The 27,946-nt window shown below is 41.7% G+C and overlaps 1 protein-coding gene and 1 long non-coding RNA gene across 2 annotated transcripts; both read right to left on the minus strand.

The window, feature by feature from the left end:
• Positions 1-468: 468 nt before the first annotated feature.
• LOC110509943 (FUN14 domain-containing protein 1A) lies at positions 469-9,065 on the minus strand. The gene is made up of 5 exons (XM_021591170.2): positions 8,922-9,065; positions 5,102-5,267; positions 4,890-4,965; positions 4,564-4,692; positions 469-1,692 (listed from the first exon to the last, which is right to left on the minus strand). Exons 1-5 carry the CDS (start codon positions 8,938-8,940, stop codon positions 1,615-1,617), a joined length of 468 nt encoding a protein of 155 aa, XP_021446845.1. The 5' UTR covers positions 8,941-9,065; the 3' UTR covers positions 469-1,614.
• A 3,103-nt stretch (positions 9,066-12,168) lies between these two features.
• LOC118945312 lies at positions 12,169-22,687 on the minus strand. Its single transcript, XR_005040460.1, has 3 exons — positions 22,498-22,687; positions 12,573-12,634; positions 12,169-12,455 (listed from the first exon to the last, which is right to left on the minus strand). It is a non-coding gene; the product is annotated as an uncharacterized LOC118945312 (long non-coding RNA).
• Between the last annotated feature and the right edge of the window lie 5,259 nt (positions 22,688-27,946).

The following is a 27,946-nucleotide window of genomic DNA, read 5'->3' on the forward strand; positions in this document are numbered from 1 at the left end:
CCTTGAGACAAAACAACAAAAAGATGGGAAGGAAGTGTTGGGGGGAGAGTTTAGTTATTGACTAGACTGGTGGGTGTCGGACATGCAGATGGCTCAGGCTGGCTGGCTGAGATTTGATCATCAAAAGGCGTTGTACTTTATTTGTAAGAGTTGTTAATTTGTTAGGCTATTGATTAAAGGTGCAACACAATATTAATTATTGATCTAGTTCAGTCTTATCAATCACTTAAACATATTTAATGATCTCTTACCTAGCTTGATGACAGCATTTTTGCTTACTTTATGTGGTTCCAAATAGTGATGATGAAGGGCCATATTCAATTGTGTAGAAATGCAGGAAATTAGCTTGAGATGCCCCCCCAAAATGGGAGGGCCCCCAGACCCTCCACCAAGTTGTCCCCCCACTTCTAAAACAAAGTTGCACACCTTACTACAGCTGTATTCTCAGTGAAACGATGGCAAACAAAATCATTCTAAAAAGACAGTTCACTTTTTTATTACTTCTCCCAGAATTTTACATTTTGTTTGTAACAAAATATAGAATTTTAAACGGTGAAAAAAATACTATGAAGCTTTTGAACAGCACATTTTACACTTTGCTAAGTAATTGGGTAAGGGTTGCATTGAGGAGGATAAACATTGGAGAAATAATTGTAGCAAACCTGCATTCCTATCAGTGCATTACCTCATCACATGTTCTCTACCAAAGGCTTATTGATATGTTCCATGTATTACAGTACATTCCATAATTGTCCTTAGTCATTTGTAAATACACTGGACTCTTGTATGCTGTGCGGCAGCTTTTGATCATGCAACTTTAAATCAACACAATCTGTACTTGCAAACAAATCTGACTCAGACCTCAGTCTCAAGCAGGGATTTAGAACGCCAGATATGTCCAGTCTGGCTTTCTAACTCCCTGGTCTCAAGTAAGAACTTGACACGCATCCTCATCCACTGGTAAATAAGTCACTACTATTTGGGATGATTAACATGCACACACCATGATTGTCCTTGAATTACACTTTGGAATTTTAGGTAAGAAAATATGATGTCTAATACCATTCAAACTTGTGTTACTGCAGCCTCTTAGTCCCCTTGTACAGTACTTACTCACACATGTATTTCTGTTTGTAACGCAGACCCTTTGGTTTGAAGGAACATAAACACACATACAACCTTGATCTTAACAATTTAGAAAATGAAGGATATTACTAAACAAATCCCAAATTAGGGAAAACAAGTTAAAAGGGCTTTGCTCCAGTTCCATCTGACAGAATGCATTTACATGTATCCAGGTAGACATATTTTGGTGGATTTCAAACCATATCTCAAATAAGTACTGTATTATACCAGAATAATGCATAGGAAAATGTAATAATAAATTAAATAGGTCATGCATAAGCCTCAATGATAAACATAGTTTTTTAAATGGTTGTGTTTTCAATTGGACGCATTCTCATGAGCCCAACAACACACATCAAGCCTATGAGTTACAGTTTGACATATTATTGATATGTAGTCTACTTGCATATCTAGATAGCTGGTTAGGTTTAAGCTTTTTTTCAGCCTTGTATTTGACACAATATTAAATAAAGAGATTAATTTGTAGATTTAGGAGGCCAAGCCCAGCAGAAATCCACCAGCAAAACCTCCTGTGAGGACAATATTCTTCTTCACAAATGTCTGCACCTGGTAAAAAGAAAAACACCAATGCATGGTTAAGTTTAGCAGAGTATTGATAAGCATTGGTCTTAGTATGGAAGCCCGTTCCTTATGAGCCCAAGCCCGAAATGACAAAACGTTAAAGTTATGAGTGTGCCATTATATAACACATAGCCTACCACATATTACGCATGGCAGCAAAACAAAACTGATTTAAGATGTCTTTAGTACATAATTGGTCTAGCTTATACTCCAAAATTAAACAGATTTGAGTAGTCACCTTTGGGTGTGGACTCTATTATTATGCATATTGGATGGACTTTATACAACGCTCCAAAATGTCTATCCATGAGTCTGGGAGAGAACGTATAGGCCTAAGCGATGCACTTGATTAATTGATTTTGCAGTGCGACTTAGTTAGCCCAGAATTAGTGAATTTGCATTTGATAGCCTACTAAATAGGGATTTTTTAAATTTATTTTAAGAATTAATTGATTGACACATTACCTTCAGCTATACAGAATATCTCACCAACATGCATTTTCATCTGCTCTCCTTTATTCCTTTCTTGAGTGCGCAGAAGGGCTGTCAACAGTGTAGTGAAATATGTTTCCTTGTGTAAACATGTCACTATTGATGTTCCCGAACAGATTTCACTTGCCCTAATTAAGCACTGGGTAGCTGCAGGAACAGGGTTGGAGAGCCCATGGCATACAGAGTTTGGGGCGGAATATCACCTGTCCGGCAGCTAGAGCATGCTCCTCAAACAGTGGTTGGTTTATGCATGGAGTGAAACTAGTGTTCTTATATTTACTCCTCAACTGCTCATATGCGCCACTGTAAAACCGAAGTAGCCTACAGAGCAGACCCACAGGAAAGCGCACAGCCTTCATTTGCAATTTGTGTGCATACAGAGTTGACATGTCACTTTCCCCCAGCCCATTTGATAATGGACCATTCTAAATCTAAACTAATTTGACATATTAGTAATGACAAGATTAAATTGAGAATAGTCTGATGGGTGAAAATATGATCACTTGATGAGAGGACAGCTGTGCAGCATAAGGTTTGTATCATTACTAAAGTTGCTAAATCTTGCATATAGGACCCGTTTCAAATTACCATTTTTACGCTCAACATAGCCACACCATGAGCACTCGCTCTGTAATGAGAAAAATATCCTCAAATTCAATTTACTATAAAATCTGATAAAATGGCACAGGACTTAAGCATATCTTGTCAGTCAAATGAACAAGCCTACAGCCTGGAGCATAGCCAGATAACATGGGCCTACAGTAGGCCAACTCATATTCTGTTCTTCTGAATTACATTTTCTTCATAGTGTAACGACACTGGGTTTATAAGCGCGGAAATCGAACCTGCCGCATGAGCATGCTTTTGCGGCACAGTCGATAGCGCACCGGACCTCGGGCTCGAAGGTCGAGGGTTCGAGACCTGCCCCCTGCCGTTTCATTACATTGGTGTCAGAAGTGATCGGACCTTGCATCCACAACAGTGCGTGTGCTTGGCCGGTGAGCGCGTTCCTGTAAGACGTAGAGTCACAAGCTAGCGCGAGGACACGCTCTTTGAAAGGAGGGATTAGTGTTAACGACCCTGGGTTTATTTGCGTGGAAATCGACCCTGCCGCATGAGCATGCTTTTGCGGCACAGTCGATAACGCGCCGGACCTCGGGGTCGAGGGTTCGAGACCTGCTCCCTGCGGTTTCATTACAATATCATAAATGTTTTAGACCTGACTAAAATAAACAGATTTACTGTGGTGTATATTAAATTGATTTATTAGACTTTTCTAAATGTAGCGGTTCCAAAGGCGTGCATCAGGGACTGTATGCGTGAAGGATAAACTTTACCTTGATACTGGCAGTCTTTTGCATGACAATAACCATCAGACAAAATGTAATTCGTTTCGGGGAACACCAAAACTCAGGCTTCTTTAAAACTTAAATAAGTCGAACTCGCACCTCAGCTGATGTGAAGTGTAGCTCTCCCCAACATCTCTCAAGCTCCACTGGAACACTGGCCCAGCCACCCCTAAATAGCACCTGGGCCAACACAGGTGAAACACCTTCCCACTAACGAGATGGCAACCAGCACAGGTGTAACACATACTGACTGACAAGGTGACAAATCGGTGTGCCCTACGTGCTAAAAAGCTATACGTGTGAAAGTACAACCTCAAAACATAAATGAAAAAACCAAAGCATGTAATAACTTTAAAGGATAACCATATCTATGTCCTATAGTCAACGTGCAAGCTTTGATATTAATGAATTGGAGAGTTTTGTTGATGTGAGTTGATGACTTACTATCTCGTAATTAGGGTTATTACTTTTTTCCTCGAGAAATTAAAAATGTTTCATGTTTTGTTTGCGTGCCACGATACAAGTATTGCGATACGAAGTATCGTGGCAAGGAAACAAAACATAAAATTTCTCGAAGAAAAAAGTCAAAATGTTAGAAACAAACAGCATTATGTTGTCACCAAGAGTCACATGTTTATTTTGCAAACTATAGCACCGACATTTTCAAATAAAGTAGGACCATAGAGTTAGTCTAATTCCTGTTGTTTTCTTTGTGCAATGGAAAATCTGGTGTCGTAGTATCACGACACTGGTATCATGACAATCCTACTTATAATGACTTACTATCTCACAACTCAAGTCAGATGTTCTTTTTTGGGTGGCAGGAACGGGCTTCCATATATTTGACTTTGTTCTCTTTTATACTCTGGAGTGAAAAGGTGTGGATAGCTTTAACATCATACCATTAGTCATGAGCATATTTGAAATGCTAAAATCACAACACCAAAGAGATCATAAGACATGAATCAGATAGGAAACATCCACCATTTTATAGTAGACCATGATGACCCCTTACCTCATCCACTTTTGTCCTGACTTCCTTACTGGGCTTTTCTGTATTCAACTTCAGCTGCTTCTTGGCCTTGTTTACATCACGCTCCACTCTCTTCCAGTCCACTTTGATGTACCCTGTGTGGTTGGCAATCTAGAAGGAAATTAATCACACACCAATAATGGCAATGTGACTGGGGTTGAGCCATAACACACTTCCATGTGTCCCAATGTGAAACATGAGTGTCAAATATGTGTTAAATGTAGGTAAATAAGTCAGTGTTGTTTAGAACTATGGATTTTCAAACACAAAATAAATTAATGCAGAGCATAAAAGAAGTCACACCTTACCTGAAGCAAAAAGAAGCCTCCACCCACTGCTGAAGCCGCCAGCTTTCCAACTTTCTGGAACAAATACCCAGCACACCTTAGAGGAAAAACAGCTATTAAACAGAGACCTGCCAATTCATAAATGGTTCAAATTGTAGAACACCACAGCAAATTCACATGGCTTATCCATTTATTATTTATTCATATTACACAATCAGGACTGATTGACTCACCAGCCAGACACTCCACCAATGGCAAGCTGGGTGGCAACATCATACTTCTCTGCTACTGGCCCAGAGTTCTTGCCAAAAACTTTGTTCCACCATCTCTGTTTCTTGGCATAGTCTACCACCTCTTCACTCTTATCTAGAAGATACTCTACCACCTCCTCACTCTTATCTAGAAAAACAAATCACACACAAAAAAAAGAGTCAGACCCACCACCATGTAACTGTATCTAGTTGTAATTTGATATAGCCAATTATTACATTGATTTCAAAGTCATACGCTTGATCGTCCTTGGCTCACATGACCTTGCAGGACACTGAAATACACTGTGCATCTTATGCTGTGTCTGATGCCAGAAAGTAGACTACATTGACCTTTACAAATCCAGGCTTCTGGACACTTGAAAATAGAGGCCTAAAATAGACCAGCCTAGAGAGACCAGATGGCCATCAATTTCACTTTCAGTCAGACAAACTTGTGATCAGTCGAGAGATTTGGTCTGTCTCAAGATCAAACACACTGACCTGGCAGACACAATCCTTTTTGATGCATACCATTGATAGTGAAACACTTTTGTGTCATTTTATGGAATTGGCCCTGTTTGTTTTAAGGTCAGTGCTATCCAGGATCCTTGTGACATCCCTACCCTAAAAGCCCATTTATGCTTGATCTGAAAATGTGGTCGGAGGCTCCGTATGGAGGATGTGACGTAATTGCGGCGCCTTCGGAGGCATGTAAAGACCAAAGGATCATCGATGCTTGGCTGTCATTTAACAAATATAATTGTAAAAAATTGCCTGCGCTACAGACAGTGATACCAGTCTGCTAATACAGGACTAGTAAAGGCCCAGTGCACAACTTAAAAAAAGGCCACTGCAGAGCAGTGCTTGAGGCATCACTACAGACCTGGGATTGATCCCAGGCTGTCACAACAGGCCGTGACGGGGAGTCTCATAGGGCGGAGCACAATTGTCTCAGCATCATCCGGGTTAGGGAAGGGTTTGGCCGGGGGCTTTACTTGACTCATAGCGCTCTAGTGACTCCTTGTGGCGGGCCAGACAGCTGCAGGATGACTTTGGTCGTTAGTTGAACAGTGTTTCCTCCGACATGTTGGTGCAGCTAGCTTCCGGGTTAAGCAGGCGGGTGTTAAGAAGCAGGTCATGATTTGGAGGACGCATGACTCGACCTGCACCACCCCCGAGCCCGTTGGGGAGTAGAAGCAATGAGACAAGATCGTAATTGGATCGCAATTGGGTATCACAAAATTGTGGAGGAAAAAGCGGGTAAAATACAACATACACACAGTACCAGTCAAAAGTTTGGACACAACGACTCATTCCAGGGATTTTATTTTTACGTTCTACATTGTAGAATAATATTAAAGACATCAAAACTATGAAATAACACATATGGAATCATGTAGTAACCAAAAAAGTGTTGAACAAATCAAAATGTATTTTATATTTGAGATTCTTCAAAGTAGCCAGACCCACCACCTTTGCCAGCTTTGCACACACTTGGCATTCTCTCAGCCAGCTTCATGTCACCTGGAATGCACTTCAATTAACAGGTGTGCCTTCTTAAAAGTTAATTTGTGGAATTTCTTTCCCTCTTAATGTGTTTGAGCCAATCAATTGTGTTGTGACAAGGTAGGAGTGGTATATAGAAGATAGCCTATTTGGTAAAACACCAAGTCAGTATTGTGGCAAGAACAGCTCAAATAAGCAAGAACTTTGAAAGTTTATTCAACTGCAGTGGCAAAAACCATCAAGTGATAGGATGAAACTGGTTCTCATGAGGACCGCCAGAGGAAAGGAAGACCCAGAGTTACCTCTGCTGCAGAGGATAAGTTCATTAGGTTGAATTGCTGTAAAGAAACTACCAAAGGACATCAATAAGAAGAAGAGACTAGCTTGGGCCAAGAAACACGAGCAATGGACATTGGACCGGTGGATGTTAGGATATATATACTAAAGTGATGTTAGGATATATATACTCCCGGTCAAAGGTTTTAGAACACCTACTCATTCCAGGGTTTTTCTTTCTTTTTACTATTTTCTACATTGTAGAATAATAGTGAAGACATCAATACTATGAAATAACACATTTGGAATCATGTAATAACCAAAAGTGTTAAAATCCAAATATATTTTATAATTGAGATTCTTCAAATAGCCACCCTTTGTCTTGATGACGGCTTTGCACACTCTTGGCCTTCTCTCAACTAGCCTCACCTGGAATGCTTTTCCAACTGTCTTGAAGGAGTTCCCACATATGCTAAGCACTTTTTGGCTGCTTTTCTATTACTCTGCAGTCCAGGTTACTACATGATTCCATATGTGTTATTTCATAGTTTTGATGTCTTCACTATTATTCTACAATGTAGAAAATAGTAAAAATAAAGAAAAAACAAATGTCCAGTGAGAGAGGCTGGTTGAGGTTTCCAGGGTTAGAGTACTGCAGAAGTTGTCATATGCTGAGGCAGTGAAGAAAGTAGATGAAGTAGATCAAGGGATCCTGAGAGGTGGTCTCCCGGGTGGCGCAGTGGTTAAGGGCGCTGTACTGCAGCGCCAGCTGTGCCATCAGAGTCCCTGGGTTCGCGCCCAGGCTCTGTCGTAACCGGCCGCAACCGGGAGGTCCGTGGGACGACGCACAATTGGTCTAGCGTCGTCCGGGTTACCTTGGTTGGTAGGCAGTGCGGCTGGTTGGGTTGTGTATCGGAGGACGCATGCCTTTCAATCTTCGTCTCTCCCGAACCCGTGGGAGTTGTAGCGATGAGACAAAACTACAACAATTGGATACCACGAAATTGGGGAGAAAAAAGGGGGTTAAAAAAAATATATTAAAAAAAAAAAGGGATCCTGAGTAGTAGATCTGTACCAGTAGGCCAACTTATGCGTAAGATTGGATTTTTAGCGTTTATGTACTAACAGGGATGGAATGGAAGTTGCTGGAAACTTGAGGTTGTGGTGGCAGCTGCAGAGGTATTTCGGTGTGTGAGACTTGACGTCAGAAGAGTTACAGGGTGTGGTGGTGTCCTGTCCTTTCAGACTGTTGGCCTGAGGAAGGACTAGATAGATTTAAATAGTGGAGAAGGGGTTGTTGATTTACTTTCTATAAGGGAGTTATACTCCAGTCTCTTAGGTAGCAGTAATGCAACATTTGATGCCAACCGCCATTAAACCTCATCGAATAACAAAAATAAGTGGTTAGTAATACTACAAGATTGGACAAGAAAGTAGGCGGGGTCCCATAAAACGGCCTATCCCCTATAAGAGACCTCAGTAACGGCACAGTAAGACATACCAGTCATGTATGCCATATCAGTTAAGGAAGGCTTAATGCCAAATATTATATTACAAAGTTATTGAATGGACCCAATGTGTGTGTCTTAGTTAGTAGTAAATGTTGTGTTAGCTAATGTTAGTGGTTCAGTAGCTGGTTAACCTAAATACCGACCAACACACCCAGGGGCACTGGAAGTTACGTTAGCCAACTACCGTTACAGCTGCTAGCTGAATAGCAGGCGTGGTGACTTGCAAACGGAGGCACGCTGATGTGCATTTCACACCGAGTTCTTTCTATCTATCTAGCTAACGTTAACTAACTGCGATTTTTAGCTAGCATAACATTTTGCACATGCTAGTTAACTTTCTGAAGGGCAGCGTTCAAGTGCATTAACGTAAAGAAAGGCAAACGCATGCAGTTTGGGTGCCAATATTTTATATTTTCAGTCAGATTAAAGACTTTGTGGATAGTTACCTAGATCAATATATTTAAACTATGTATTATATTTCAAATATTTGTTGCTAGCTTGTTTCTCACCTTTCTTCTTCTCGGCCATTTTTTCTCAAGTCACTTCGTTTCAACCCGGATTTGAATCGAGAGCCCATCCGCAATATCACGTGACGGAGCAGAAAACTGGCCTAGTAGAAGAAGAGAGACATTCTCCATGTACGGCTGACTGCAGTGTGCGATTCGGCCCACGTTTGACCCCGCCCACCTTTTTTTGGCCCATCTGAGGTTTGACAGTCACACTGAATACAAACACACACGTTTGCGCAAGGCACACGTTGAATAAAAGCGTATTTCATTTTTGAAGATCGTAAGAAATATATCAAATCAAATGTTATTTGTCACATGCGCCGAATGCAACAGGTGAAATGTGAAATGCTTACAAGCCCTTCACCAACTATGCAGTTTTAAGAAAATACCTAAATAAATAAAATTAAGAAAACAGTAAGATAAGAAAAACAAATAATTAAAGACCAGCAGTGAATAACAATAGTGGGGCTATATTACAGGGGGTACCGGTACAGAGTCAATGGGTCAATGTGCGGGGGCACCGGTGTCGAGGTATTTGAGATAATTATGTACATGCAGGTAGGGTTGTTAAAGTGGTTATGCATAGATAATAACAGAGAGTAGTAGCAGCATGGGGAGAGGGGGACTGCAAATAGTCTGGGTAGCCATTTGATTAGCTGTTGAGGAGTCTTATGGCTTGGGGGTTAACGCTGTTTTAGAAGCCTCTTGGACCTAGACTTGGTGCTCCAGTACCGCTTGCCGTGTGGTAGCAGAGAGCACAGTCTATGACTAGGGTGGCTAGAGTCTTTTACGATTTTTAGGGCCTTTCTCTGACACTGCCTGGTATAGAGGTCCTGGATGGCAGGAAGCTTGGCCCCAGTGATGTACTGGGCCGTACACACTACACTCTGTAGTGCCTTGCGGTGGGAGGCCGAGCAGCTGCCATACCAGGCTGTGATGCAACCCATCAGGATGCTCTCGATGGTGCAGCTGTAAAATCTTTTGAGAATCTTAGGACCCATGCCAAATCTTTTCAGTCTCCTGAGGGGGAATATGTTTTGTTGTGCCCTCTTCACGACTGTCTTGGTGTGCTTGGACCATGTTAGTCTCTCAACCTGCTCCTCTACAGCCCCGTCGATGCGAATGGGGGTATGCTCGGTCCTCTTTTTCCTGTAGTCCACAATCATCTCCTTTGTCTTGATCACGTTGAGGGAGAGGTTGTTGTCCTTGCACCACAAGGTCAGGTCCCTGACCTCCTCCCTATTGGATGTCTCATCATTGTCAGTGATCAGGCCTACCACTCTTGTGTCATCAGCAAACTTAATGATGATGTTGGAGTTGTGCCTGGCCGTGCAGTCATGAGTGAACAGGGAGTACGGGAGGGGACTGAGCACACACCCTTGAGGGGCCCCCGTGTTAAGGATTTGTGGCGGATGTGTTGTTACCTACCCTTACCACCTGTGGTACGGGCCGTCAGGAAGTCTAGGATCCAGTTGCAGAGGGAGCCATTTAGTTCCAGGGTCCTTAGCTTAGTGATGAGTTTTGAGGGCACTATGGTGTTGAACGCTGAGCTGTAGTCAATGACTAGCATTCTCACATAGGTGTTCCTTTTGTCCAGGTGGGAAAGGGCAGTGTGGAGTGCAATAGAGATTGCATCATCTGTGGATCTGTTGGTGAGGTATGCAAATTGGAGTGGGTCTATGGTTTCTGGGATAATGGTGTTGATGTGAGCCATGACCATCCTTTCAAAGTATTTCATGGCTACAGACGTGAGTGCTACGGGTCGGTAGTACTTTACGCAGGTTACCTTAGTGTTCTTGGGCACAGGGACTACGGTGGTCGGCTTGAAACATGTTGGTATTACTGCCTCAGACAGGGAGAGGTTGAAAATGTCAGTGAAGACACTTGCGAGTTCGGAGTACACATCCTGGTAATCCGTCTGGACTTCTTATAAGCTTCCTGGTTAGAGTCACGCTCCTTGAAAGTGTCAGCTTTACCCTTTATCTCAGTGTGAATGTTGCCTGTAATCCATAACTTCTGGTTGTGGTATGTACGTACAGTCACTGTGGGGACGATGTCCTCGATGCAGTTATTGATAAAGCCAGTGACTGATGTGAAGTACTACTCCTCAATGCCATCGGAAGAATCCCGGAACATATTCCAGGCTGTGCTAGCAAAACGTCCTGTAGTTCAGCATCTGCTTCATCTGACCACTTTTTTTATAGACCGAGTCACTGGTGCTTCCTGCTTTAATTTTTGCTTGTAAGCAGGAATCAGGGGGATAGAATTATGGTCAGATTTCCCAAATGGCGGGCATGGCAGAGCTTTGTGTGTGGAGTAGAGGTGGTCTAGAATTTTACCGGTGGTTGCACATTTAACATGTTGATAGAAATTCAGTAAAATTGCATTAAAAAAAATGAAAACTCTCTGGGTAAATAGAGAGGTCTGCTGCTTATCATAAGATACTCCACCTCAGGCGAGCAAAACTTTTGAGACTTCCTTAAAGTACCAGCAGATGTGTTGTAACACTTTTTGCTTCATGCTATATTTGAGACAAGCAACTGACAGTGTTGCAGTGAACAACAATGTATTTTTATCATGTACATTTTGTCATGTACTGTTAGAATTGTGTTGATAAATGTTATAACTTTAATATATTATTTAATTGAGCATATCAGTGCAGTTACTACCTATCCTGATTTATAATGTTATTTACTTTCCTCATGAGAATGGAGACAGACTATACCATATAGACATACTGACAAGCTGAATGTGCTTTGTACATTAAGTTATACCAGCTCCAGTAAAGAGATCAGAGACTCGGGTGACTTCTAAGTCATCTTTACTAAACAACATAAACACAATTAACAAAGCAGACAAAAACAAGGTTTGACAACTCCTCAAAAATGGCTTCACTCCTGCTCCTCAAAAGAGGCAAAGACAATATTTTTCTTGTTGTCAACTGCCTCCACATAGAACATCAACTGCCTCCACATAGAACATCTCATCATCTCTCTGTAACTGGAACATGAATGGTTCCTTGAGGAGAATAATTTCCTCTTCATCCAGGCCATCGTACAACCGTAGTTCTTTAAGGGTTGTAATGCGGTCTTCCCCGTCCATCCCAATTACACTATGGAGGCAAACAGTGCCTTTAAATGTTTGCAGTTCACACCACCTTGCTGCCTCTAGGGTGTCCCTTAGAAGAACATCTGCTTCCTTGAAGAAAAAGGCAAACAAAATCCTCTATTACTAAAGGGGTTTTCAGTGATATATATAACTACTCAACAAGTCATCACAACTATTATATCTTTCCATGCATCAAGCCTTCAGCATTACACACAGACTATATACCCAGTTCACAGCTCGCCGTGCATTTTGTTTTCAGTATCGTCTAGAAAGAAAACAGATTGTTGTCATTAAGTAATGTAAGGGAACCTCTAGGGATGTGTGTACAAAAATGCGCCTTACTTTAGCTAATAGCCTACACAGTACCTGATCCTGCAGAGCTGTTTTCGCCGCCTCTTTCGATCTTTCTACCTCTCTTCTTCAGACCTTAGTGAGTGAATGACATACTTTCAATATGAAAATATATTAAGGTTAGTCTGGCTACAGTGAAACAAGCGATTTTAAGAATGCAAATTAAAGGTTTTTATAATGTCCAAGACTTACGGCATGGGAAAGTTCTGCAGGAGAACTAGGCACCAGCATCGCCTAATTTGCTGCATGTTTTCCTTTTAAAAAGAAAATCACACAATCGGATGGGGATCCCAAAAAGCATATCCACTAGTGATGAGAATTTCATAATTTATACATACAGTGCCTTGCGAAAGTATTCGGCCCCCTTGAACTTTGCGACCTTTTGCCACATTTCAGGCTTCAAACCTAAAGATATAAAACTGTATTTTTTTGTGAAGAATCAACAACAAGTGGGACACAATCATGAAGTGGAACGACATTTATTGGATATTTCAAACTTTTTTAACAAATCAAAAACTGAAAAATTGGGCGTGCAAAATTATTCAGCCCCCTTAAGTTAATACTTTGTAGCGCCACCTTTTGCTGCGATTACAGCTGTAAGTCGCTTGGGGTATGTCTCTATCAGTTTTGCACATCGAGAGACTGACATTTTTTCCCATTCCTCCTTGCAAAACAGCTCAAGCTCAGTGAGGTTGGATGGAGAGCATTTGTGAACAGCAGTTTTCAGTTCTTTCCACAGATTCTCGATTGGATTCAGGTCTGGACTTTGACTTGGCCATTCTAACACCTGGATATGTTTATTTTTGAACCATTCCATTGTAGATTTTGCTTTATGTTTTGGATCATTGTCTTGTTGGAAGACAAATCTCCGTCCCAGTCTCAGGTCTTTTGCAGACTCCATCAGGTTTTCTTCCAGAATGGTCCTGTATTTGGCTCCATCCATCTTCCCATCAATTTTAATCATCTTCCCTGTCCCTGCTGAAGAAAAGCAGGCCCAAACCATGATGCTGCCACCACCATGTTTGACAGTGGGGATGGTGTGTTCAGGGTGATGAGCTGTGTTGCTTTCACGCCAAACATAACGTTTTGCATTGTTGCCAAAAAGTTCAATTTTGGTTTCATCTGACCAGAGCACCTTCTTCCACATGTTTGGTGTGTCTCCCAGGTGGCTTGTGGCAAACTTTAAACAACACTTTTTATGGATATCTTTAAGAAATGGCTTTCTTCTTGCCACTCTTCCATAAAGGCCAGATTTGTGCAATATACGACTGATTGTTGTCCTATGGACAGAGTCTCCCACCTCAGCTGTAGATCTCTGCAGTTCATCCAGAGTGATCATGGGCCTCTTGGCTGCATCTCTGATCAGTCTTCTCCTTGTATGAGCTGAAAGTTTAGAGGGACGGCCAGGTCTTGGTAGATTTGCAGTGGTCTGATACTCCTTCCATTTCAATATTATCGCTTGCACAGTGCTCCTTGGGATGTTTAAAGCTTGGGAAATCTTTTTGTATCCAAATCTGGCTTTAAACTTCTTCACAACAGTATCTCGGACCTGCCTGGTGTGTTCCTTGTTCTTCATGATGCTCTCTGCGCTTTTAACGGACCTCTGAGACTATCACAGTGCAGGTGCATTTATACGGAGACTTGATTACACACAGGTGGATTGTATTTATCATCATTAGTCATTTAGGTCTACATTGGATCATTCAGAGATCCTCACTGAACTTCTGGAGAGAGTTTGCTGCACTGAAAGTAAAGGGGCTGAATAATTTTGCACGCCCAATTTTTCAGTTTTTGATTTGTTAAAAAAGTTTGAAATATCCAATAAATGTCGTTCCACTTCATGATTGTGTCCCACTTGTTGTTGATTCTTCACAAAAAAATACAGTTTTATATCTTTATGTTTGAAGCCTGAAATGTGGCACAAGGTCGCAAAGTTCAAGGGGGCTGAATACTTTCGCATGAAATCACACTGTGCTTCCATTGCAATGTACAGAGCGTACTGTAACGTAAGAAAGAGTATATTGTTAAGTTTGATAGTTATGATAACAACAATAATGATAATAGTAAATAATAAACCCCCCCCCCCCCCCTCCCAGGAATATATTTCAGGAAGTAGAAGATGTGTGTGTGTGTGTGTCCCAAGAAGTCACAGCATGTCACATCAGCATCCAGCTCTGCAAGGTGACCGGAAACATGACCGAATACAAACAGTGTAGCTATTCCCTCCGCAAGGCAATCAAACAAGCTAAGCGTCAGTATAGAGACAAAGTAGAGTCGCAATTCAACGGCTCAGACACAAGAGGTATGTGGCAGGGTCTACAGTCAATCACGGATTACAAAAAGAAAACCAGCCCCGTCGCGGACCAGGATGTCTTGCTCCAAGGCAGACTAAACAACTTCTTTGCTCGCTTTGAAGACAATACAGTGCCACTGGTCACGGCCCCGCTACCAAAACCTGCGGACTCTCCTTCACTGCAGCCTACATGAGTAAAACATTTAAACGTGTTAACACTCGCAGGGCTGCAGGCCCAGACGGCATCCCCAGCCGCGTCCTCAGAGCATGCGCAGACCAGCTGGCTGGTGTGTTTACGGACATATTCAATCAATCCTTATCCCAGTCTGCTGTTCCCACATGCTTCTAGAGGGACACCATTGTTTCTGTTCCCAAGAAAGCTAAGGTAACTGAGCTAAATGACTACCGCCCCGTAGCACTCACTTCCGTCATCATGAAGTACTAGTCGAGGACCATATCACCTCCACCCTACCTGACACCCTAGACACACTCCAATTTGCTAACGGCCCCAATAGGTCCACATACGACGCAATCGCAACCACACTGCCCTAACCTATCTGGACAAGAGGAATACCTGTGTGAGAATGTTGTTCATCGACTACAGCTCGGCATTTAACACCATAGTGCCCTCCAAGCTTGTCATCAAGCTCGAGACCCTGGGTCTCGACCCCGCACTGTGCAACTGGGTACTGGACTTCCTGACGGGCCGTCCCCAGGTGGTGAGGGTAGGTAACAACATCTCCACCCCGCTGATCCTCAACACTGGGTCCCCACAAGGGTGCGTTCTGAGCCCTCTCCTGTACTCCCTGTTCACCCTCGACTGCGTGGCCATGCACGCCTCCAACTCAATCATCAAGTTTTCAGATGACACTACAGTGGTAGACTTGATTACCAACAACGACGAGACGGCCTACAGGGAGGAGGTGAGGGCCCTCGGAGTGTGGTGTCAGGAAAATAACCTCACACTCAACGTCAACAAAACAAAGGAGATGATCGTGGACTTCATTCAGGAAACAGCAGAAGGAGCACCCCCCTATCCACATCGACGGGACAGTAGTGGAGAGGGTAGTAAGTTTTAAGTTCCTCGGCATACACATCACGGCCAAACTGAATTGGTCCACCCACACAGACAGCGTGGTGAAGAAGGCGCAGCAGCGCCTCTTCAACCTCAGGAGGCTGAAGAAATTCAGCTTGTCACCATAAGCACTCACAAACTTTTATAGATGCACAATCGAGAGCATCCTGTCTGGCAGTATCACCGCCTGGTACGGCAACTGCTCCGCCCACAACTGTAAGGCTCTCCAGAGGGTAGTGAGGTCTGCACAACGCATCACCGGGGGCAAACTACCTGCACTCCAGGACACCTACACCACCCGATGTCACGGGAAGGCCATAAAGATCATCAAGGACAACAACCACCCGAGCCACTGCCTGTTCACCCCGCTATCATCCAGAAGGCGAGGACAGTACAGGTGCATCAAAGCAGCGACCGAGAGACTGAAAAACAGCTTCTATCTCAAGGCCATCAGACTGTTAAACAGCCACCACTAACATTGAGTGGCTGCTGCCAACATACTGACTCAACTCCAGCCACTTTAATGGAAAATTGACATAATTTGTTTTATCACTAGCCACTTTAAACAATGCTACTTAATATAATGTTTACATACCCTACATTACTCATCTCATATGTATATACTGTACTCTATACCATCTACTGCATCTTGCCATCTTTATGTAATACATGTATCACTAGCCACTTTAAACAATGCTACTTAATATAATGTTTACATACCCTACATTACTCATCTCATATGTATATACTGTACTCGATACCATCTACTGCATCTTGCCTATGCCGTTCTGTACCATCACTCATTCATATATTTTTATGTACATATTCTTCATCCCTTTACACTTGTGTGTATAAGGTAGTTGTTGTGAAATTGTTAGGTTAGATTACTCGTTGGTTATTACTGCATTGTCGGAACTAGAAGCACAAGCATTTCGCTACACTCGCATTAACATCTGCGAACCATGTGTATGTGACAAATAAAATTTGATTTGATGTAGTGTAAAAACTGTAGGAAATAGGTTCCAAAAAGTGTCAAGAATAATAAACAAGAAAAAGTATGAGCAATAACAAGTGTGCTTTGCATGCTGCAAGCACATAAATAATAACTTTACATATGTTATAACAGAAAATAGGACTAATATAATATACTGAATAGCCAGCATCTTGTGGACAAGTTACAATGACTGTTCTTGACTTGCCATGCATGTTGGGACCAGGTGATTTCATTATTGTATATACACTATGTGTAGGCTCGTTGTGTAACTAACACGGAACCCAAACTGGCTGCGCGCGTGCGCCATTGTGCGCTATCGTGCATAATTGTATTTTGCCCCCCCACAATTTTTCATCTTTTAATTTATATGGTGATCGCATCTAAACTTTCATTGTATTACCACAACTACCGGCAAAACAGTTTGTCTTTCAATCACCCATGTGGGTATAACCAATGAGGAGATGGCATGTGGGTACCTGCTTCTATAAACCAATGAGGAGATAGGAGAGGCCGGACCTGCAGCGCGATCTGCGTCAGAAATAAGAACGACTTCTATTTTAGCCCTTGGTGTCGCAGACGCTAGTTGGTGCGCGCGAGCAGTGTGGGTGCAATAATTGAATAACATGGATTTCTACATTTATTTTGCGACGCTCGGCACGTGACGTGTCCGGTTTGGTCAGCATGTAAGGGAATGGCATCAACGATACACATTTAGAGCCAGCCAAACACAACAAGGCATACATTGAAGAAACAAAGACAATGAACGATCAAATCGATTACTTAACTACACATGTAAACCTAGGCTTACTGCTCAAGTAGGCAAATTTGTCCAAATACGATTCCCTCATTGTGAGCAATTAGCGAACTCACGTGCAAATGGGTGCTAATGAACGCTATGCTAACATCGGAGCGGTAATTTGTCATATAATAAATTACGACTGCAATGGTATAAGATTAATATTACAAAGTACATTATGCATAATGAAAGTTTCACTTATTTCCATGGTTTATATTTTTATCCATGTAGGTTAGGTTCGATTACGAATCGCATTTGTTGATGGTGACCTTGAAGGACACTGGAAGGGTTCGGGTTAAACGCGTTTGACTCCGCCCACATTGATCCCGGCCCCGAACTGCACTGCGGTCAGGAGCATGATGAGTTTTTGTATGGAGGTCAATGAGTGTCGAATTTGGTGAACAAAAAATGTAATGGCTTATTTGCTGTGTGAGGTTTATTTGATCGAATAGGAGTTTCGTAATGATTTGGTTGTTACGAGTGTATAAGTAGCACACGTGACACCCCGGCAACTTAGAGAAAACACACTTTGTATCTGAGTTGTCTCGATATGGCTATGCATATACATGGTATAAGGCTGTAGCATAGTATCACCATTGAATTCAGGCGGTTGACGTCACCAACCCTCGTTGTAGATTTCAAAAAAGTATTGAAATAATGAGATACAGCCATCAGTCCAAAGAAAGGATAGGCGGGAGCTAGAAAGTACAATTTCGATCTCTAGTGTCTCTTATGTCCTACTACCCTTGTGGTGTTTATGGATTCAAAGGACTGGACAGGTGAAAACTACTCTTTGATTTTGAATAGGCCTATTTCATAGGTATGTTTAAAAACGTTCTTTTTTTTCATTATTTTGAATGTATGCATGGTGAGAAAGGACAGAAAGAGCAGAGGGCATTGCTTAAGTTTAGGAGAAGGTTGCATCCAATCATCTAAAGTAGATTCCTCTTCTCTTCTCTGTCCCTTCATCACACTGGCCTGGCAGACACCATGCAGGGCTCCCTTGCAAAATAGACATTGGTCTCAATGGGACTCCCTTCTAAAATAAAGGTTAAATCAAATCTGCACTGATCTGAAATAACTGGACAAGTACAGTGCCTTTTAGGTAGGGTTTCACAAACTCAGTCCTCGAGTGGCGCATGTTTTGTTTTTTGCCCAGCTCTACACAGCTGATTTCAAATAATCAACTAATCATACTTTGAATCAGCTGTGTAGTGTTAGGACAAAAACCAAAACGTGCACCACTTGGGGTCCAGAGAACTGAATTTGCATTGTTGGAAAAGGTACCCAATTGTCATACTTGAGTAAAAGTCAAGATAATAGAAAATGTGTCATGTTCTGAACTTTATTTCCTTTGTTTTGTCTTTATTTAGTATGGTCAAATCAAATCAAATCAAATGTTATTTGTCACATACACATGGTTAGCAGATGTTAATGCGAGTGTAGCGAAATGCTTGTGCTTCTAGTTCCGACCATGCAGTAATAACCAACAAGTAATATAACTAACAATTCCAAAACTACTGTCTTATACATAGTGTAAGGGGATAAAGAATATGTACATAAGGATATATGAATGAGTGATGGTACAGAGCAGCATAGGCAGGATACAGTAGATGGTATCGAGTACGATTGAGTATGTAAACAAAGTGGCATGGTCAGGTGGGCAGTCTATGTGTGTTTTTCTATGTTGGGGTTTTGAGTTCAGCCTAGTATGGTTCTCAATCAGAGGCAGGTGTCTCAATCAGACCGTGCTTACCGGAGAGAGAGAGGGACCGGGCAGGCACCCGTGTTATGCGGTGGAGCGCACTGGGGCTGTGCGTGTGCATAGCCAGGTGCGGTACATTCCAGCTCCTCGTATCGGCCGGGCTAGAGTGGGCATCGAGCCAGGTGCCATGAAGCCGGCTCTACGCATCTGATCTCCAGTGCGTCTCCTCGGGCCGGCGTACCAGCCTTACACATGGTGTCCCCGGTTCGCCAGCACAGCCCAGTGCGGGCTATTCCACCTCGCCACACTGGCCTGGCTACGGGGAGCATTCAACCAGGTAAGGTTGGGCAGGCTCGGTGCTCAAGAGCTCCAGTGCGTCTGCACGGTCCGGTCCACCCAGTGCCACCTCCACGCACCAGCCCTCCGGTGGCAACTCCCCGCACCAGGCTGTCTCTCTTCTGCCTACAGGTGTTCCCACCTGTCCAGCGCTGCTAGAGCCTTCCTCCTCTCCAGCGCCGCCAGAGTCTCCCGTCTGTCCTGAGCCGCCAGAGTCTCCCGCGCCGCCAGAGTCTCCCGCGCCGCCAGAGTCTCCCGTCTGTCCTGAGCCGCCAGAGTCTCCCGTCTGTCCTGAGCCGCCAGAGTCTCCCGTCTGTCCTGAGCCGCCAGAGTCTCCCGTCTGTCAGAGCCGTCACAGCCAGGAGCCGCCAGAGCCGTCCCAGCCAGGAGCCGCCAGAGCCGTCAGTCAGCCAGGCGATGCCAGAATCGCCCTTCAATCCGGAGCTGCCGGAGTCTCCTGTCCATTCGGGACCCATTTCTAGGGTCCCCATTCCGAGGTTGGCGGCGAGGGTCGCCGCTTGTAAGAGGCCACAGAGGCGGACAATGAGGCGGAGAAAAACTGTGGTGAAGTGGGGACCACGTCCCGCGCCAGAGCCGCCACCGAGGACAGACGCCCACCCAGACCCTCCCCTATAGGTTCTGGTTTTGCGGCTGGAGTGGGGGGGGGGGGGGGGGGGGGTGTTTGTGAGTGTTTGTTGCCACACGGTACTGTTTCTGGTTTTCGTTCATGTTCACGTTTATTGTTTTATGTTTCATAGTGTTCAGTTTATATCTTATAATAAACGTTATGGACACTTACCACGCTGCGCATTGGTCCTCCGATCCTTGCCGTTACAAAATGGCCCAAGTAAAAGTCACCCAGTAAAATATTACTTGAGTCAGTCTAAAAGTATTTGTTTCTAAATATACCATTGTATCAAAAGTAAATGTAATTCCTAATATACTTAAGTATCAAAAGTAAAAGTATAAATCGTTTCTAATTACTTATATTAAGCAAACTAGACGGCAAAATGTTCTTGTTTTTATTTATTTGTCGATTTCCAGGGCACACTCCAACACTCAGACATTAAAGGAAGGAAGCATGTGTGTAGTGAGTTCGCCAGATCAGAGGCAATAGCGATGACCGGGGTTGTTTTCTCGATAAGTACGTGAATTTGACAATTTTCCTGTCCTGCTAAGCATTCAAAATGTAACGAGTTCTTTTTCGTGTCAGGGAAAATGTATGGAGTAAAAAGTACATTATTTTCTTTAGGAATGTAGTAAAGGAAAAGTTGTCAAAAATATGGATAGTATAGATATTCCAAAAAACTACGTATATTTACACCATTGCGAGTTTGGGAAACACTGCGTTCAGGCGTCAAATCAATAAGTGCAGATGAGAGCAAAAATACAAAAAGAGGAGGGTTCTATAGATTATTGAGATGCACTTATGACAAATCCAACCATCCTCATTATATCCAAAATCCCCCAGAGCCCTATATTAGACATATTTAAACATTGTGTAGGCCTACCACTTGTACAATACTGAACAGCCAACTAAAAAAATACAGCTACAGGCTACATTGAGACAGCTTTATTCACTTTTATACGAGACACCTTTTATTATTAATATTATCCTCGATTATCATGTATGGCATGATGATGACTAAGTAGAACAAAAGTCACATTTTATATTCCAATAAATAATGAACCAACGCTATACTTAGTCAAATGTGTATTTTATTAAACAAGAATACAGTTGGTATAACGGTCTACATACCCAATGAGGTGTTCCGTTAGGGCACATGCAGATTATAACGTCATTCCTGACCCAGTAATCAGATGTAGCTCTACTTTGATCACACAGACCTTACACTGAGAACTGGGTGAGCAGTGGACATCTTGGTGTGAGTGACCCATGTTGAGACCAGATCCATCTTGAAGATGACCACAATGGAAACAAGTACTTGAAGATGACCACAATGGAAACAAGTACTTGAAGATGACCACAATGGAAACAAGTACTTGAAGATGAACACAATGGAAACAAGTACTTGAAGATGACCACAATGGAAACAAGTATTTCGACTTTTTTGTGTATATTATCCTTTGCAATTTTGATATATCTGTTGCCTGCTGTTTTATTTGTATGTGTTTTAAATATGTTCAATGTTTGGACTGTGAAAACCAAACCATTTCCTTGAATAAAAATAGATAGCAATATACATATTTCCCATGTTGACCTGCCAATTTAAATGCAAGTGTTTGCCTTATTGATTTCAAACAACCACTTCTTGACACCCATAAAGACACTAGAACAGATTATTTATTACAACTGCATCTCAGTCAACTCAGCAGGGTTGGTTTTAAGCTCCATGTCACATGTTGTGTTTTACATACTGTTTTAAAAAAAACACTCTGTAAAAGTGAAAGTGTCTATAACTGTGTGAAAGTGAAATTGTCTATATCTCTGTGTTTGTATGACGAAGAGGGAAATGTCCTCTTCATTATAAGCATTCATGAGTGATGTTTATGTTTATTGGCTGGTTAATGTAAACATTATATTGACCAAATTTGACATAATGAATGTAAGTTATCACAATGTTATCTTTTCACCTTTATAAAAAATAATCTACATTTCATTCTAACTATATGGAATCAAAAACTTACTCTCCATATGGTTTCATCCACCAGCACCATACCAATATCCTGGCCAATACCCATAACCAAAAGATCCAAAGAGAATAAGCCATAGCTCATTGTTTGTTTTCAAGGTTTTGTTGTAAAGTGTGATAGTCTGTTGGGCTGTACAAGAAGCTGAATATATACCTCTGCCTTGAATTCATTCTAAAGTTTGTCACAAGTCAATGGATCACATTATGAATATTCTCACACCATTAAAACATTCAAAATTAAACTTTTTTTTTTCATAGACCTACCTGCTGGTTTGTGTGGACCTGTCTCCACTGAACCCCTCGTTTGGTGCCTCTCAGCAGCACTGCTTATTGCTCCACATCCTTCCTGCTTCACTAGACCCTGAATTCTAAGAATCAGATGAAAAAGGTTACTTCCTTGGTTGCAGAAGAGAGTAGTTCAAACATTTAGTTGCCTTATGTTTGTGATGTCAGGGAGGACAGGTTCCTTTGGGTCGCCTTAAAAAGTGTGTGTGACAGAGGAGGGGACAGCTGTCACATTCAATCAAATTTCCCCTGGGTCTCTCCCGGCACCTGGATGGGAATTATGAATTAGTCACTTTTTAGGTACTGTCCCTACAGCCAATTCTTACAGCTCGTTGACACACTCTTACGCATATAGTATAATAACAACATTTTCTTTCAAACATTAGCAGGATTAATATTTCTGTCAAGATAAGAGAACAGTATTTAATTTGACATCTTCTACGGATTGTGTATTATGACTTCTGATTTTAGTGCTTTTTCAAAATGATCTTGTGTCTTTTTATTCCATATGAACAGCATACAACAGACAATGGATCATGCTAGCGAAAGTTTTCCTTTTGTTTTCTGACCTCTCTTGCAACTACGGTATCAGAGCCATGTTAAAAATGAAAAGAGGATTTGGTCATATGATGAAGGCTATGTGAATTACTTTATTACATTTTGACATGTACATTTTAGTCATGTAGTAGACGCTTTTATTCAGAGCGACTTAACAGGGTTAAATGCCTTGCTCAAGGGCACATCAACAGATTTTTCACCTAGTCACCTCACATTTCTTTGCAAAAGATCTTAGGGAAAAAAAGAAAGGACCACTTTATTTCATGAATTCATTTCATATTAAAATGTCAATAAAATTTGACTTTCAGAACGATCACAAAACAAAAAAGGTTATTGTCATTAAAACCTATTTCTCAAAGTTTCAGAGAAGTATTAACTTTGTTATGACTTATTCTTGAAACTAAGTACATTACAGGTGTTGTGTTCTGTGATTACATTTTTTTGTGTGATTTATTTGACCATTTTATAACACAAAACAACCACACGTGGATACAGTACAATGCCATTAAAATCATTGAGGATGACACAAAAAAGTTTTAAAATGTATTTCCATTGTGGTCCTCATGAAAATAAATGAAAACAAAATATACACAAGATTATAACATGAAAACCAAGTACATCTCAAACACATCTCATCAATAGGGAGGAAACCGTAAAAGGAATAAAATAGATTAACAATTATACATTCCTTTAAGCCTGTGCAGTTTTATAGCATTTTGTCCATAAACCATTTCTTAAGGTTTATCTTAAAACTTTCTAGCATAGGAATGGATTTTATATGGTTTGGTACACCATTGCATTCCACAACGCCAGTGTTAAGGAAAGAGCTTTTTCCAGCCATGCTCCTATAGCAGAGCGGTCTGATATTGGCAACACTGTCTCTGGTGTGATGGCTATGAGTCTCTAATGAAATAAAAATAACCAGTCGGGTAACTGGGGGCAAGGTCATGTATAACTTTAAAACCCCCAACAGTTTGATCTGCACCACCCGGAGATCAACTGGAAGCCAGTTTAGTTCCCTGAAATGGTTAGGACCAATGTGCGTCCTAGGGAAGAGCTTGAGTATAATTCTCATTAGTTTGATTTTGTGCCGTTTGAAGTTTGTACTTCATATTTTTTGTTATACCACTGAACCATGAGATACAAGCATATTCATAGTGGCACTGTATCAGATGTTTCCATAGTCTCTGTATCCAGGAACTTGGCAACCCTTGCCAGGAACTTTGTCCTGGAGTTAACCTTCCCAATGTCCTTCAGAGCCATGAGTTCACCTGTCGTGTTGGTCCAGTTCACATCCAAGTATGTAACAGAGCATTTTTCGTTCACCACTACACTTGACCTAGAAGTTGGAAAAGTTTCTTACTTTTTGTTTGGAACTAAACAGGTTACATTCTGTCTTGCCTAAATGCAGAGACAGTTTGTTGTCGGATAACCACTCACTGACTCACTGTCAGTTTGCTGCTTAGGGTCTTTTCAACTGTCTCCTTATTCTTATGTGAAATCAAGAGGGCAGAATCGTCCGCATACAGGAACAGAGGGCATGAACAGGCAGAATCCATGTCATTTATATAGACATAGGAACATGACCACATGATGACAGGCTCCTAACACATTTGCCAGAGAGCCATAGAACTGACCCTGATGGTTGATGTAGAGACAGTATTGATGGAAAGGATATCTTAACATTAACTTATTACCAGCGTTTATGCCTTTGATATGACTTGATATTCCCAAGTATGGATTATCTCCATAAAAAAAACCTATTAGTTGACATAAAAACTATTAAAACAGAGTGGGGTGGGTGTGGGCGCAGTTCAGCTCTTAGTGCTGGAGTGATCTCATAATCTTTTCAGGAAATCTGAATGTCAATATTTTCGCTGTGCACTCCATTAGAAGTTTTTTATTTGCATAAACATTTTGGTGAATCATACTGACACCAACATCCATAGAGGGGAAACGTTTTAGTGTTTTGAAGCCCAAAGTACAGGAAGTAACTGCTCATCACTACCGCCCACCCCCAGAGGGTGGGTGGGGCTTTTTTCTGTCTGCATGTACATTGTCTTTGATGTTTATGGAGACAGTATTAGATCAGACAAAACAAATCCAAACCATAGGCAGTTTAAGTCAAGAAAGAGTTGCACATTTACCTTTACGTCTTGATTGCAATCTCTAATCCTAGCAATTTACAGTCCAGTAGCAGTCAGTGCCGTTTAGGATGAGGCAGGACAATTTTTTTTTGTTAATGGGGATGGCCTTATTTCTATTACAGCATATTGGATAACTGTCATTCATATTCCATTCACCCAGTTCAATGTAACAGCGATAGGTTTAGGCTACTACATACATAATACTCAAATTTTCCCTACACCCATCATGAAGTTGCTACAACCTAGCCTATGAATGAAAGTTTACAACGTAGGTGCACACAGGTCGAGAGAAAATGTTGAGGTGACAGACAGTGACACATAAACAGACAGTGACACATCCAATACCGCCTTGCACACTCTTGCCTGCATCTAGCTTATATAGGGTGTAATCATTAGTCCAACAGTTTCAAACAATAGTTTTTATTGGACAAATTCAGGTATGTTTATCCCCATTTTGTTCCGTTTGCTTATGTTTAAGAAAAGTTTTTCAACAGAATCGGCAGAATGAATACATCCCTGATTACTGTAAATACAGTTCACTTTCATAGCAGCCACTTTGTATTCCTTCTCGCATCTATGCACTCCCCCCCTCTCACCTTTTCCCTTCGCTTGTGGACTTCAATGCACAACACATCAGCTGTTCCAAGCCAAACTGTTGTTACCATATTAGCTAAAGAAATGTCATAGTCAACATAGCTAATAGAACTAACGCGTTGGTAAACCCGCTACAATCATGCAGTAACATTACAGCGTACAGTCAGTAAGCAGTTCAGCACTTACACGGTGGCAATAAATTAGTAAAACCAAAAGCTTACCTTGACTTGGAAGAGTTGTTTGGATAGTCATAGCCAGCTAGCTAACGTAGCACCCCCCTGTTTGAGCAGTGTTTGAGTCGACTAAACTAGCTAGCTGCATTTGCTAGCTAAGTAAGTGAAACTGCTCTTACTTCTCCATAATTTTGGAAGAAATGAATTTGTTCAAAACTGTTAGACTATTGTCTTTCTCTCTTTTTGAGGTAACTACTCACCACATGTTATGTACTGCAGTGCTAGCTAGCTGTAGCTTATGCTTTCAGTACTGGATTTATTCTCTGATCTTTTGATTGGGTGGACAACATGTCAATTCATGCTGCAAGAGATCTGATAGGTTGGAGGATGTCCTCCTAAATTTGTCGTAATTACTGTGTACGTTTATGGACGGGGATGAGAACCATGAGCCTCCTAGGTTTTGTATTGAAGTCAATGTACCCAGAGGCTACACTGTGGTGCTGCCCTACAGAGTGCTGTTGAGACTACTGTAGACCTTCATTGCAAAATGGTGTTATTTATTTATTAATAGTCAATTATTTGGTTATATTTAGTATAGTTATATCTAAAAATGATAACTTGTTTAATGTCTTAACATTTTTTTTTTAATGAAATTCACTGAGGAGGATGGTCCTCCTCTGAGGAGCCTCCACTGTTACAGTCAGCACATATTATACAGGTTCTGTGCAAAAACGTATATTATTCTCAGAAAAATACACTGCCATTGCTTCATGAGCCCTACAAATCAATTGTATGAATTAACCATCTCCTGTAGGTTCTCTATACGGGCAGGTGGGAAAGCACATAGCTTATGGGTGGGGAGGGCAGACATGGGGTATAGAGAGAAATAGTAACGTTATATTTTTGTAGGAACGAACTCCGTCTCGGTTCGTTGGACAAACAAAGCCTATGGAAGAAATTAATGGCGTTTTTGTAGGGTTTTTGTATAAACGCCCAAAGGAAGGTCTGTCGTAAACAGAGGCATACGAGACCGTATGTTTTATTCAATGAGACTCTTTATCAGCTAACATATCTTTGGTGATTATTTTTAAATTACTTTTATTTTAAAAAGCACATAAAGGCTTCATAATTCATAAAGGTCATGTTAACCGACTGCTGCTGTATCATAGAACAAAACGTATAAGATCTCCTAAACCTGTGTTAACCTCAGACCTTATTTTCGAAGTTTATTCCAAAATCCTATTATTTTCCCATAGGGATGGGTGAACGAACTAGAGGTTCCTCGTTTCCGGGTTTTAGGACTACAAGCTGGCGAGATCAATATGTAACATAGACTGATGTCAAATATTTGTATAACTAACGTTAACCCAAAAACAGACCAGAAGTCTGTCGTTTCCAATGGTAGCAAATAAATCATAGCGGGCAGAACAAGCAAGGAGGCGGGCAGAGCCAAGCACGAGCTAGTGAGATCATATTGGCGCGTTCTAGCCTTTATTTGCATATTTCCGTTTGGAACGCTACTCTGTTAAATGCGCGTGTGCAATAACTCAATTCGCCCTTGCACAATTCGTCCAAAAACATTATTATGTTACGTTGGCAAAGGGTAACGTCTACACAACGCAGTCCACTCTGTTTGTTTTAGATTCTTGTTTTGGAAACAGAAAATTAGATGGAGATCAAATGTTTCATCAGTGATACAATTGGCAGAATGTCGGCCAAAATCCACATCGTTCCATCTTCTCCACTGCCGGTCACTGGGCTTCCTCTCATCACAATTTTGGTAGTGAGTGGAAACGCCAACCGGATGCTTCACATGTATACATTCAGTAAAATATCAGGCTAATTGTTCTGTATGTGCTGATATGTACCACTATCAAATTTCCTGGGGTCACTTCTTCAGCTGTGATGAAAAACCACTAGAGGGCGAGCCTGCACTTATATTAATGCGATACTGCG

Source organism: Oncorhynchus mykiss, chromosome Y, assembly GCF_013265735.2.
Source record: "Oncorhynchus mykiss isolate Arlee chromosome Y, USDA_OmykA_1.1, whole genome shotgun sequence".
In the NCBI taxonomy this organism is placed as follows: domain Eukaryota; kingdom Metazoa; phylum Chordata; class Actinopteri; order Salmoniformes; family Salmonidae; genus Oncorhynchus; species Oncorhynchus mykiss.

What these genes read in the sequence shown, in the direction of transcription:
- LOC110509943 (XM_021591170.2), bottom strand. An exon ending in ATTGGTGGAGTGTCTGGCTG is followed by an intron (nt 4,966 to 5,101) that starts GTGAGTCAATCA and finishes TTTTCCTCTAAG; the next exon opens with GTGTGCTGGGTATTTGTTCC. An exon ending in TCAGGACAAAAGTGGATGAG is followed by an intron (nt 1,693 to 4,563) that starts GTAAGGGGTCAT and finishes TCTTTTTACCAG; the next exon opens with GTGCAGACATTTGTGAAGAA.